The sequence below is a fragment of the Solanum tuberosum genome, unplaced genomic scaffold (genome assembly GCF_000226075.1).
Source record: "Solanum tuberosum cultivar DM 1-3 516 R44 unplaced genomic scaffold, SolTub_3.0 scf00102, whole genome shotgun sequence".
NCBI classification, from domain to species: Eukaryota; Viridiplantae; Streptophyta; class Magnoliopsida; order Solanales; family Solanaceae; genus Solanum; species Solanum tuberosum.
In genome coordinates, this window is record NW_006239028.1 from 1,325,890 (window position 1) to 1,339,788 (window position 13,899).

General features: G+C 35.2%; 1 protein-coding gene across 2 annotated transcripts; it reads right to left on the bottom strand.

The window, feature by feature from the left end:
- Positions 1-885: 885 nt before the first annotated feature.
- LOC102595218 (serine/threonine-protein phosphatase 5) lies at positions 886-12,104 on the bottom strand. Of its 2 annotated transcripts, XM_006348873.2 has the most exons (13): positions 11,868-12,104; positions 11,625-11,794; positions 11,478-11,549; positions 10,140-10,290; positions 8,948-9,160; positions 7,291-7,399; positions 7,091-7,208; positions 5,076-5,223; positions 4,113-4,361; positions 3,442-3,567; positions 3,209-3,309; positions 1,561-1,635; positions 886-1,442 (listed from the first exon to the last, which is right to left on the bottom strand). In XM_006348873.2, exons 1-13 carry the CDS (start codon positions 11,944-11,946, stop codon positions 1,383-1,385), a joined length of 1,671 nt encoding a protein of 556 aa, XP_006348935.1. In that variant the 5' UTR covers positions 11,947-12,104; the 3' UTR covers positions 886-1,382. The 2 variants fall into 2 exon arrangements, with proteins under 2 accessions (XP_006348935.1, XP_006348936.1); XM_006348874.2 differs by lacking the exon at positions 8,948-9,160 and having other exon boundaries at positions 11,868-12,102.
- Positions 12,105-13,899: the final 1,795 nt, after the last annotated feature.

The following is a 13,899-nucleotide window of genomic DNA, read 5'->3' on the forward strand; positions in this document are numbered from 1 at the left end:
TTTTGATCCTTCGATTGAGAGGAACCACACTTTGCAGGAATTTCAACATTTTTTGGCGGTGGGGTTTGAGTCAATATGTTGAATGTTGGAGCATGTACTTCATCCGTAGATGTTCCTTCAACTAATCGAGGACTCTTTCGAGGCGTTACAATCGTTTTCTTCGACATGATGATGATGAGAAATGGAACGGGAGGGACGGTTTTGAAGTTGGGGTAGTGAGAAAGATGGGAGGGACGATTGTGAATGTGGGGTAGTGGGGTGGTGAGAAAGATGGGAGGGACGATTACTGTAGTATTGGATAGGCGTGGGGGATGGGGGTGGGATTAATGTGAATGGGAGGTTTGGAATGTAACAGTAATCAAGGAACTCTAATCAATGTCAATCCCTAAATTTGTGTAACTGATAATTTATGTTTTAAAAAAGGAACTGCAATCAAATTAATTAACTATTAATAATTAATAATATAAAAATATAAAGAGATTAATCATTTATTAAATTAAATTTTAATTAATTTTTAAATAAAGTTAAATTTAATTGATATGTTATAACCCGTAAATAAACTGTTATAAGTAAGAATATTTTTAAAGTATGTTTAAAACCCGTAATATTATCTCTTAAATGTGTATATGGTGTGATTTTTCCTATAATTAATGCATAAAAATTAATGGCATTAATAATGCAGAAATTTTTAATGTATGCATTAGCATATGATTAAGACAGTTGTTTCTCAAAACATTTTTCAATGTAAGCATAACTAATACATCATATTTGACACTATTCTTATACACCCGTCAATCGACCCATTAAGTTTCATGTTTTTGGAACACTTGCTTCACCAAAGATTAAATGGCACAAACTTTACAAATTGATAGGATTTGCATCCACTCATTACAAACGAAAGCAAATTAGTAGGAATTACCAGTAATCTGGCCACAGGCACAGAGACAAATGACAATCCAATTGTAAAATAGACAACGTAACAGTATCACTTAGCTGATGGTGGGAAAAAAATTATAGACTATTTTAACTAAGAAAATAGAAAAAAGAAAAAAACCAAAATTCGACGTATCAAAGCTTCCCAATTTGGAAATTATCTAAGAGAAATGAGAAGTGTGACAATCTTACAAAGAGGAACATAAACAATACAGAGGACAATCCACCACACGACATTGTTATTGTAGACAAGTGTTTACACCTTAATCAAAACAAAGGAGGTGAGGATCCTCACAAGCTGCGGGCAAGTCAGGAAGTTGTTCAAATAATGACACTGCAGCTAATTGGCTGTGTAAGTACTAGCTCTTCTGCCTCCTGATGTGTATGCTCTTGGTCAGTGTGACAAAAGGTCACATCGATTGTAATAATGAACGTTAGGTTTCAGAGTTTTAAGAAAACATCCGAAGGAAGTTGTTGGCATATGCCATTGGCTTGACATCGGGATGTGGCTGCATACAAGGCAAAGCAATGAAGATGAAAAGAGTTAATCCACCGCGTTAAAGGAGATGAAACTAAAAGTATTGATATCAAGGAATAAAAGGACATTTCAAGATAAAAGCCACTAACCACTGCTGAAAATGTCACAATATTTGGCTTCATATCGGGAGCCTCAAACCGTATAAAAGCACCCTTGTTACCCATCTGCAACATGCAAAGTGCATTTGAGGATATTGAATAAATCATTTCTATTCACATCAAAGAAACTTCATATAGGATATGACACTACGTGTATTAGTTATACAAAGAAATTATTACAAGATCCTTCTCTACTATAGGAATACAAATGTATAGATAACACAGTTCCAGTAACTAAAAATTGACCTGTCAGATTTAATAACCACGTAAATTGTCACAGAAAAGTAGCAGATATTATGAATATATCTTTTTTTTTGATTTGCACCGGGTGTCCGAGTCTCTTTGAGCCCCGACTAATCCCGGGGGTGCACAGGCCCTCGGCAAGGAGTTTCCCGCAAGTGCACCACGGTTAATTCAGGTTTTACCCAGTCCGATGGCCCTCAGAAATTGCTGCACCAGTGGGTTCGAACTTGAGACCTTGAAAGGGAGCAAACCCCAAGGCTCAAGTCAATTGCCAGCAGGCCAACCCCTGAGGGTTTTATGAATATATCTTTTTTTTTGATTTGCACCGGGTGTCCCAGTCTCTTTGAGCCCCGACTAATCCCGGGGGTGCACAGGCCCTCGGCAAGGAGTTTCCCGCAAGTGCACCACGGTTAATTCAGGTTTTACCCAGTCCGATGGCCCTCAGAAATTGCTTGCACCCAGTGGGTTTCGAACTTGAGACCTTGAAAGGGAGCAAACCCCAAGGCTCAAGTCAATTGCCAGCAGGCCAACCCCTGAGGGTTTTATGAATATATCTGTACATATTGCAATCAGTTTATTTTTTTGAGAAACATATTGCAATCAGTTTATGTACTAAAAATATATTAGACGCTAAGCATAAAACATGCAATGGAACTGGACACCATGCCATCAATGCAAATATGTCCCCAACAATGCCATCTAACGAAGTTGTTGACAAAGCCAACATCTAATAGATTCCAAATCTACCTTGAAGCAAAACGTCATCATTTCCCATCATTTTAAAATCCTAAATGAAGCAATGAATTACTAGCTGTTTCAAATGCTAAGGCACTATCTCTTTGGACTTTCTTCAGGCATAACTTCAATGCTAAACTTGACCGACAAACAGTGTTATTAAAAGCAGAAAAGCTCTCAGATCCGTTGGGACTTTAAGCGCAAATTAAGCATGAACTTTAATGAAAAAAGGCACAAAGGGAGAAAAAATAAATATATATATATATATATATTGTCCAAGACTAGTAGTTATAGCATGAATGACAAATATATGAACAAAAAAATTGTGAAATTGTTTAGTTCTCCTCTTTAGAAGAGGCTCATTGGCAAGGAAAAGTATGTCTTAGAACCTTGATGACGACACTGAGGCGAGGCGAATCGCTCAACACATATTGAGCCTCGCTTCGGCGCACCTTTAACAACACTGCCAACAAATCACAGATATACAAGATATACACACACCAGAAACTCCGCAGTGATTTTGATGAAGTGTAACATTTCAACCTAAAGGAAACTTTTGAGGTGAGGGTGTTTTTTTAACTTACAAATTGTGATTTTAATTGGACAAAGTAGCATGAGCTCAAATAAATTCTTGAGAGGGGAATACAAAGAGACAAATTACCTGGTCACAGTAATTTGGAGCGGAAAACACTGTTATGAGTTTGCCATCATGTTCAATCTCATAACCTTCATCCTTCACTTCATGAGATCGGACAACTAAATCTGCAAGCATCCACACATGTTAACATCAAATATATGTGCTAAAATCCATCAAGTGAACAGAAATAGACAGTGAAATGTCAATTCTCTACATGGTCAAACAACAGAATAGGGGAGAAAGGAAAAGATTAGTACCTAGATTATTTTCCTGCAAGAATCTTTTAGTTACGTCTCCCCCGAAAGAAAGACCAACACCTCGTTTACTAGGTCCTCTACCAGGCTGAGGTTGTGGATCACTCCACAACAATTCACACATTAACCCTGAAAACGATCAAACGAAGCCCCAATTATAACCTAAGGTCCTAAACAACTTGGTCATGTTTACTATGTATGACCAAAGTTAAAAAAATAAGCAACATATGTTTAACAAGTCAGCAAACTGATGATAACTTATCAAAGAAGTCAATAAATTAATATTAACTAAAACAGATGAAGCAGAACTGCCGAAAGCTCCATTTTAATTGGCCCACAAAAGCATCGATAAAGACTAGAATAGTTGCCTTTATTTCAAAATAATGGTCGTGTCTGGACTCAAAAGTATTTATTAGCATGTACCAAGAAAGTGGCTTGCAGCTTGCAGGAACAATGTGTCAAATGATGATAACTACCAAGCAAATGAGAATGGGTAGTTTTGATACACAAACTTAGTAGCATGAATAGTTTTTCCGAGCTTTTTTTGAAAAGTTTGTCAGATGATTAATTGAGCATTAAGGAGATTAGAGCAGAGTAATTAGTAAATGTGCTAAACAATAGCATATTGAAAGAACGTTATACATGTATACTTCTCTACTTGCATCAGAACTTACCCTCCTCCGGGGGCTCACAAAACCGATCAATTGCTCTAATATCAGAGAGCTTCACGCCATCAACACTAAAAAGACCTCCATGTACTACAAAGACTTTCTCATTTATGACATGGGCCAAAGGTAAGCAACAGAACACTTCTGCAAAGAGTTCCACAAATATTTCACTTAACTTGGATCTGACCTCGCCCTCAAACCCATATATTTTGTTCATGCTCTTGCTTTCATGATTTCCTCTCGCAAGGTGTATAGCTGAAAAATTGAAGTTGTTAGCAAGATACAATTGACCCATCTGAACAACATTTACACACCGACTGAATGATTAGAATTAAAAAAAAAAAACATGTTACTTCTTAGGTCGTGCTAGTATAGAAATGGTGACAAAAATCAAATCTTTGAAATCAAAATTTTAGCTTTGATTAGACCTTGATGTATTGCAATATCAGAACCTCAAATAAAAGCATTAACATAGCACTTAGATCTAAATGGAACCCAAAAGGGACATTCACTGTTAGGTCTAATTGATGTACAAATAAAAAAGAATAGAAATAGAAAATGAGTAAAAGGAAAAAAGAAAAATGACTCAAACAGCTTACATCTAAAAGGGACACTCATTTTCTTGTTAGGTCTAATTGATGTACAAATAAAAAAGAGATAGAAAAGAAAATGAGTAAAGGAAAATGAAAAAATGACTCAAACAGCTCACATCTAAAAGGGACCCAAAACGAACATTCACTTACTTGTTAGGTATAATTGATGTACGAATAAAAAAAAGAGATAGAAATAGAAAAAGAGTAAAGGCAAATGAAAAATGACTCAAACAGATCACTAAGGTAAAAAATAGGGGACTGGAAAACTTGCATCCAGAAAACCTTCAAGTTCCACCCACCCAATACTAGATAGGACTAATAATATAATAGAACACAAGCTTACAACATTGAAGATGAATAAGAGCAGGCGATCTACCTGATGGACACATGCACTTGAAGGCGAATAATGTCAATATGACCTCTAGAGAGAAAGACCCTCTATCAACAAAATCACCATTGAACAGATACGGATTGTCTTCTGATGGAAGCCCATTGAGCTCGAAAATATTTAGGAGGTCATAAAACTGTAGCAACATTAGAAAATGACGAAAGTTCAGCCAGTAGAGACTTATTGCTGGCAACAAGAAGTCATTCAGCCAAGCACAGAAATAGAACACCCAGCAAATTGTATTATCACTAATTCACTATATATTAACAGCAGGAAAGAATAAAGGACTAAATGATATATCTTGCAGCACATATCTAAAGACAAACAAGTGTTCTTTAGGATCTGTTCCTTAATTGAATCAGAAGAACCAACTACTTTACCTAATCTTACCGTTTATTATTTTTCTGGTCAATTGTATTCCAATTAGCTTGACAATGACAGAAGCAAGCCAAAATTTCATTCACAAGACCAACCTGGGTGCCTGTAAAAGGGGTTTCCCAAGCCTCTGCTCAAGTTGATCATATTAACAACCGCTGGCAACTCCGATAAAGGAAGTAAGGGATAGCAAGAGATGGAGGTTGAGGGTGAATCATGAGGAAAAGATACACTTTGGGTAGAGGTTTTTGGTATAAAGATTGGGGAAGAGCCTAAAACAACCGGAGGTTGGATTAGTCTGGAAGTGGGTCAATCCACATGGTTGTCAACAGTTCATGGTAGAGGGGTTTCTTAAATTCCTCTCAAAAGGGGGCGCGAGCCGTCAGACCAAGCAAAGATGGTGTTTCAAAAGGATGGAGTAACTCACTGGTCAGGGAGGCACTCAGGGTTGGTGTTGGATATAACCTGGATTAGACTGGTTGGCTTGCCAGTTCAGTTCTGAGCCAGAGCTTCTGGGGATTTTTGGAGACAGGCCAGTGTTAATCAAAGTTGAAGAAAACACAATATCGAAGCTGGATAGGAGGTTCATGATACTGAGTGGAACTTAATACAGGCTCCTTCACAGCTTCTACCACAATAAAGTTCAAGAGCTTTCATTTTATACCATTCCGCTTGAGTGGAAAGAGAAGTGCATTCCAAATATGAAGGTCCTAGTCTGGTTAAAGGGAAGGTGAAGATGCTTCCTCAAGTGGGGAGAAAAAGCTGAGGGTGGGCCAATTGAGTGTGTCATCAGGGAAATCCAAACTCAGATTTCAGTGAGGAAGGGGACTGGGATGTTTCACAAGTGGGACGAGAAGTACAAGCGGAAGGGCCTGCGGTTCAGATATGTATGATAGGCCTTACGAACTACTCCCTCCGTTTCACAAAAAGTGACCTGGTTTGACTTGGCACGAAGTTTTAGAAAATAAAAAAGACTTTTGAATCTTGTGGTCCTAAATTAAAGTTGTCAAAGGTACTAAATTGCCCTTCAATCTTGTGGCTTTAAACATGCCACGTGAAAAGCTGAAATTAAAATGTTACCAAAAAAGGAAAGAGGTCATTCTTTTTTAAACAGACTAAAAAGGAAAGGAGGTCATTCTTTTTGAAACGGAGGGAGTAAATGGCATATCAGTAGTATTTCAGCTCAAAAGGAACTCTATTCTTTAATTAGGGAGGCCGCAAAATGGAGAAATATGACAAAGGGAAACTGCCCATGGTCTTTAAAAAGGTTCAAGCGCCTTCAAATTGCTTACAGGTTGGAGCCACCTGAGAGATACGCACATCCCTTTTTTCTGACAAAAGGAATCCACCCTTATGTTTCTCCAAATAGATCGGTGAACCAAGCAGCAAATTTTGAAAGAACAAGAATTTTATGTTTTAGCTATTCTTGCATGTAGGAGCACCACTAGCAAGCACCAGAAAGTTCTAGGCCTTCTATAAATGCATGTGCCTTGGTCAATACCATATACTGACAAAATCTTGTGCTACAGGGGTAAAATGAAACTGGAAGGGAACAAAAAGGACAAGCAAATGATAAAGGTAACAGCTACAAGCTATAAAAAGGCATCCGTCATCAGGATATTCATTACCTGACCATGTACATCACCACATACAGTGAAGTGCTTCCCTGCGGGAACAACAATGTCAACAAGGGAGGGCAATGCTCGCAACATTTCTCTTGTTTGCAGTACTATTTGGTAGGCATACCTGTCAAAAAATAGCAAATATTGAAAGATGAAGAGTGTTTCAAAAATAAAGAGAAGATTACGACCATGAAAATGAAACATACCTCTTGTGTAAATTCTTCTGGTTTTTGAAGTCATCCAACATCTTCTTCACAAAATCTAATGTTACGACATCTCCCTCTATTCTTGCACCAGCATATTGAGGCTCTACCTCTACAATTTAAAGAACCAAACTGGCATGTAAATTCAGGTGAAACAAAGGCAGCAGATTTCTCATTGACTGGATTAGATGAAGTACAGATAGTATTAAATAAAGCTTAAACCACTGACAAATGCAAGTTCCCCAGCACAGACTCGACACCAAGAGGTGGTCTTACAATGTAGAGACACAAATTGTGGGGTAAAAAAAAGTGTCACGCAACCTCTAAGATTTCTCAATACCATATGTAAAACAGAACTGACACATAAAAGCAAGGAAGAATCAGAATAACGAAGCATCAAAACATGCACACAGCCACATGCCCAATCCTCCTAAAAGAATCTTTACATTTACAGGTAAGAAAGGCAAAATAGGACCAGCAAACTGGCGATTACTATGCACATAAAGCTAACACGGCAAGGGATAGTTTGAAATTGGAATTTATAGCAATTACAACGTAATAGATTTTGGTAAGTGTATAATTACAGAATAAGCTCCTAATTAAATCCCTAATTAATGCCAATCATATAACATAGACGGATTAAGGAAATTTAACCTTTGCATAAACTCCAGTATTAGATTAGACAATGTTTGGTTGCTACTTTTGTTTTTCTCATAAATAATATTTGCATTAGTTATGCGAGAATCTATAAATTATTTTATACAGGATATTATGTGGTATAAGAATGTGGGTATTAGTAACCCACGGACTAAAAACATTAAAATGACATCATAATAATAAATAAACTCTTTTTTTGTTTTAAGAAGTAATAACATATTTCATGATATACATTTTACACAAATTGGCAAAATATCAAACTAAACATTCAACCAGAAATAATTCTTGCATTACTAATCTCTCTGTTACTTAATCCCTACATTACTAACCCCTGAATTATTCGTCTCAAGCCAAACAACCCCAAAAAGCACAAGGCAACGGATAAATGTCTTCAGCAAGGGACAGCTAAGAACTCTAAGCCTGAAGTTCAAAAAGAGACCCACATAGCAAAACGTTGCTATTTTACTTACCTCAGAGAATCTTCCCCATAAAATACAATAACAGATGTGCCCAAGAATTTAAATGTATCACGGAAATAATGGGGCAAGAATCTGTAAGTCGCTCTGAATAAAGATACAGTACTAACTTATTAGAAACTTTAATGGCTAGAAAGTAAAGGGTGATGTCGTACTCCAGGCAATACACTTAAACCAGTGATCGATAAAAGAGATCTATTTTCGGAAGAGTTCACACCATACTCATATGGTCCTGAGAGAAGGCCAAAAGAAGCAAATAACTACTAACACAGAAAATAGAGGGAGGAAAATGGTTTTAGTTGGAACACCATGCTTCTGGTAATTTCATACATAGAAAATATCAATTGAACAGGAACAATTTTCAATCAAGTGCAACGCAATGGAATGTAAATAAAATATGAGCATTTGGTCCAGTTTGCAACTAGTCCTTATTCAACTATTCTGATTATGATGGATGTCCTTTTTGGGAACTACCACTAACTTGGGTTATTTACTAGTTCAACTTTTTTTCTTATAAAGGCTCAAACCTAATTCAAGTGTTCGACTCTTGGTAAAGAAACCATCACTGCAACGTCCCCACAGAAATGTTATCAAGACCATCAATAAGACTGCCGAAGCTGCTGCTGCCACCATTGTGGCTGCCTTAGTCCCCATATATACCACCAGAACTCCCATTAGTGCTGCTGCCGCTGATACAGCAGTTGTTTTGGTGGAAACATATGATGAGCCAGGGCCTGACCCTATAAGGATGAAATAGGTAAATTTTACTATTAATTACTTTTATAAGAATGAAAATTATATGGACTAACATGAATGGTTGAAAGTTGACTAAGCTTAGAGATTCTTATTTTGTATTGTTATTTGAAATGAAGGTTTATTGTTGAATAATCTAAAGGACAAGCCCATGCTCAATTCAGGGGGTCATTTGACTAAAAATCTACTGTAGTAGTTGCCAAAATTTGAGTTAGAGGGTTCAGCGTTTCCTGAGAGGGACAAGAAGTGTGAGTAATGGCTAAATTTGAACTAAGTAAAGGGAAGTACTTCGTGAGCAACATCTTGTAATGTTTTTATTCTCTTGCACATAGTACACAAACAACATATCATCTTCGCAACCAAACGATAATGTAGAAAAGATCAAAGGGATTTATTCTTTATCTTGTTATGATTACTTCAGAGCATTTGAAAGAGGTTGGGAAGAGAAAAGAAAAGTTCCCCATGGACAAGTCAACATTTCCTACCATCTATCCTTGGCAAAATTGATTTCTCCGCACAATCTCAAACTTTTCAACAAAAACTATCTAACCAGTACCCTATCAGACCGAGAAGTGAGAACTAAACTACTGATGCATCAGACTTCACAAAAGAGGTGCAAACCCCTACTAATAAGTAAATCTCATGGCAGTACATTCAACATTTCAAGGATATTGAGCAATTCTCATCCCTCAATTAATGAAGCAAACATGTATGGCAACAAGCAGCAGTAAATTAAGAAAGGAGAGGGAATGAAGCATTTTTCCATTATGGTAACCATGTCCAGCACCTTGTGAAATGATATGGCCTATGACATGTAATGCAATAACTTTATCCAGCAACTATAGCCACAGATGAAACAAGAAAACGTCGTGCAAAGCCATGCTTCGCAAAGAAATTTACTGTGACACTGAGGTATCTTCTGTGAGCATAATATAAGGAAGAAATATCAGCTTGGAACTATCTTACCTACGGAACGATAATCAATAGAGTCAGCTACTGAACGTCTCTGAGATTCTGGGACAGAAATAGCTTCTTCAAATTTCAGCTTCATGACAGCTTTCTCACATTCCTTCAATTTTTTGGTAGCATCTGGGTCGTTTGGACATAACTTCTTGACCTGATTGAGACAATAAAGGAACACATCCCAAAAATTAGCAGATTGGTAAACCATTCCGGCTTCTAGTGTACTCTGATTAGAGAAGATAGGTCACATCTACTGCAGAAAACTATAAAGCAGACTTCAAAAGATACATGCAAACAGCATATTCAGAGCCTATAATGCAGAAGAGACACCGAAGAAAACCAGTTGGGAAACAAGACCATATAGTTAAGTTCTCCAAATATTTGTCCACTTTAATGGCCCATACAGAAAGAAAAAAAACTTTCAAGAATCACTATTGAGACAAAATAATAAATTGATGCCCAGTAAAAAAGATTACTTGATATCTCTCTTCCATTGTTGAACCACTAAATTGTTTATGAGTGTGTGTACTGGCTTAGATATCAAGTATCATTTGGACACGTTTTCAAGTGCATCATAGAGAAGAATCTTCCTATGTGGTGGCTGAGCTAAAGATCCAAAATTCAGTGTTGTGATACACTGCGAATTAACCCAATGATCAGTTCACATGCAATGAAACCAATTGTATATTCAGCTTTATGATATTTGCACCCTGAGAAAAACTTAAATATCAACTTTAGTATTCACCTTCGCCGTATTATATTATTTGCACTATGATTTTTTTAATTATCATATGTTTGTCTTAATGTTCTTCCCAAAATTTTGCCTTATAATTCCGACTTGCTGATCCAATAGCAGAGAAGCAGAAGCAACATTTCTCAATACTTCTCCATTTTGCAACCAACTTCCTTCTTGTTTATAAATAAGTAGCATCTCATAACTATGCAACAAAAGGACACGCCAAACCTGCACCAACTTACTGTTAATGACTTTAAACTAATTGCAATTTGGGATAAAATCTGACTTTTTTTTGCTTCTGTGTTGATTTCAACCAACATGTCATTGCACTTGATTTTGATGTCAAATCTTGTTAGTATCTCCAGATAACTTACCTAGTACATCTGGAATTTGCTAGAATATAGAATTGACAAGGAACCTTAAAGGTCAAAAATAACATAGTACACATACAATGTCACTGGCTCATCATTTTCTCTAATAAATGTGTTTGCTAGTTACATAAGCAATGTTTTTTCCTCAACATATTCTTTTGTACCTTACCTAAAGCTGATAAGAAAAAAATTGCAGCTGATATGAGTGAAGAAGCTATGAAAAACAATACCAACCTGTTGAAAATCCTTGAGTGCGTCTTTGAACTTCCCCATTGCCAAATATGCAGCTCCTCGCCTATAATAACCCTGCAACCTCAGCAATTAATCACACATCAAGAGAAACAAAGAAAGCACAATTATTTTCACAATTCAATTACTTACCTTTGAATATCTAGGGTCAATTTCAATAGCTCTAGTTCCATCCTGTATTGCGCTGCCATATTCCTCCAATTTGGTGTGAGCAAAGGCACGGTTAGCATAGTACACCGCACTCTCACCGTTCAACTCAATTGCTTGTGTGTACAGATCAATAGCTTGCGAATACTTATGCCCTGAAAACACATTGAAATCGGAAACAGATGAATCTACATAATACGAGGTCAAAGTTTGTGTATATTTAATTACCTTTGAATACTTCATTTGCGAGTTGCTTGAGTTCTTCAGCTCGGGAGGTGTTTGAGTTCTCAGTTTCCATACCGGGCATAACAATGGCGACTGGAGGCTGGCTGGGTAGGTGTTGCGTGCGGAATCACAATACTAGAATTTTCATGAACACTCTTTTTATGGCGCTTTGGGGGTTTGTCAAAGAAGACTGAGACTTTGCTAAAGTGCTTTCAAGCCCTAGATAGTTCCGGCTCTCCTTACAGTCCTATTCATGGTAATTTTCTACAGGCCAAGTTATTTTGAGGTTAATTATTTTGGATTAAGTTATGTTATTATATTTATGAGATAAATAATTTATAATTGTTAATATCTTTAGTTAAATGTAAAATAATTTATTTTATTATTGAAATTATTATATTTTATACCTTACATCAGACGACTCTTAAATAATCTATTACTTATCTCATCTCAATATTTTACCTTTTTTTGGATTAGAGTTTTAAAAATATTAAAAGATTATTTTTATTTTTTACTCTGAAATATGATTAGAAATTTAAAAATAATTTTAATTTATATTTATGATCAAACATAATTTTAGTTTTTAAATATTAATTCTTACTTTGAAAATGCAACAAAAAATAAATTTTGGGATATTCATATCCAAGCTCTTAGAATAATAAGATTGCAAGTTTTTAAATAAATAACTAAGAAACGCTTTTATTTCAATTTTATAATTTCTTGAGACATTAAAATAATAACATTACGGAATATTAAACAAGTAACTAGAGTTATAAAGATGTTTTGAGATGCAACAATCCAATGGCAAATAATTGTTAGTGATGAAATAAGGATTTTACGTGGATGGCAAATAATTATTAGTATCAAAAATATTACTTAAAAGATATCTCTATATATAGTTTTTTTATTATAAAAAGTAAAAATTAGAATTTAAAAATAAAGAAATTTACTTGCTATAATAAGTAAAAGATAATGTGACAAAAGTATATACATAATTTAAATTCAAATATAATGTGGGTAGTATAATGATTATACCATGTTAATCAATCAATAATATATATATCAACCTTCTTGTAATATAATTTTTATAATCTTGAAAATAAATTATAAAAGTTGATCCACGACTTTCTTCCGAATCAGGTGTCTTTTCTTAAAAAGAGACGTGCCTTGCACTATGTCCGAACGAAGGGCTTCCTTGATTTTTAATTTCGTTTGAAATTGGGCCTTAATAACCGCCACGGAAATAGCCTCGGGCAAGGGACATCCGATAGTATTTATCGTAAGGCGGCCCCGCGAGCTCCCTTAGCCTCTCTCCATACTCCTGTAACGGATAAAAATGATTTATATTGATTATGAATATAATTTTAATTTCAAATACATCATAAAGGAATTCTTGATAAAGGGATACTAGGTAGTGATAATTTTTAGAAAAATAAATAAATTATATCCATAAGACAATGATAATCTGCTTGACTACCACCAACAAAAAGTATTAAAAATATTGACAAGCACTTATTATTGTACTATAAGTTAACGATTTGACGTGTTAGAAATGATACTCTAATAAAATTTAAGATTTTTAATCAATATGAAATAGTCAATTAATTTTTTGTATTATTATTTTCTAAATACCTTTTTAGTTCTCTTCTATCATATTGGACAATATCATTTTTACTCTCAATTTCTCCACAATTTGATTGTTTGATTTTTTTTTCCAACAAATAATTCATACATTTTTTTTTATGATATGTAATCGATTTTATAGATCGCTTTTTTATGTTAGTTGTCTCTATAAAGATATTTTAGATACAAAATGTCGTAGATTAAAAATAGTAATAACATACAAATATCTAAATAATTTAAACACTATTACACTAAACTGTTAAATCATGAATGATTTAGAAGAAGTTTTTGGTATTAACTCTAGATAAAGATACAAGATTTAAATTTTATGAGAAAATGATCTCTCATATAAGGTAGATTTAAATATATTATTAAGTAATTTTATTTCATTAAATTTGCATCAAAGTAATAA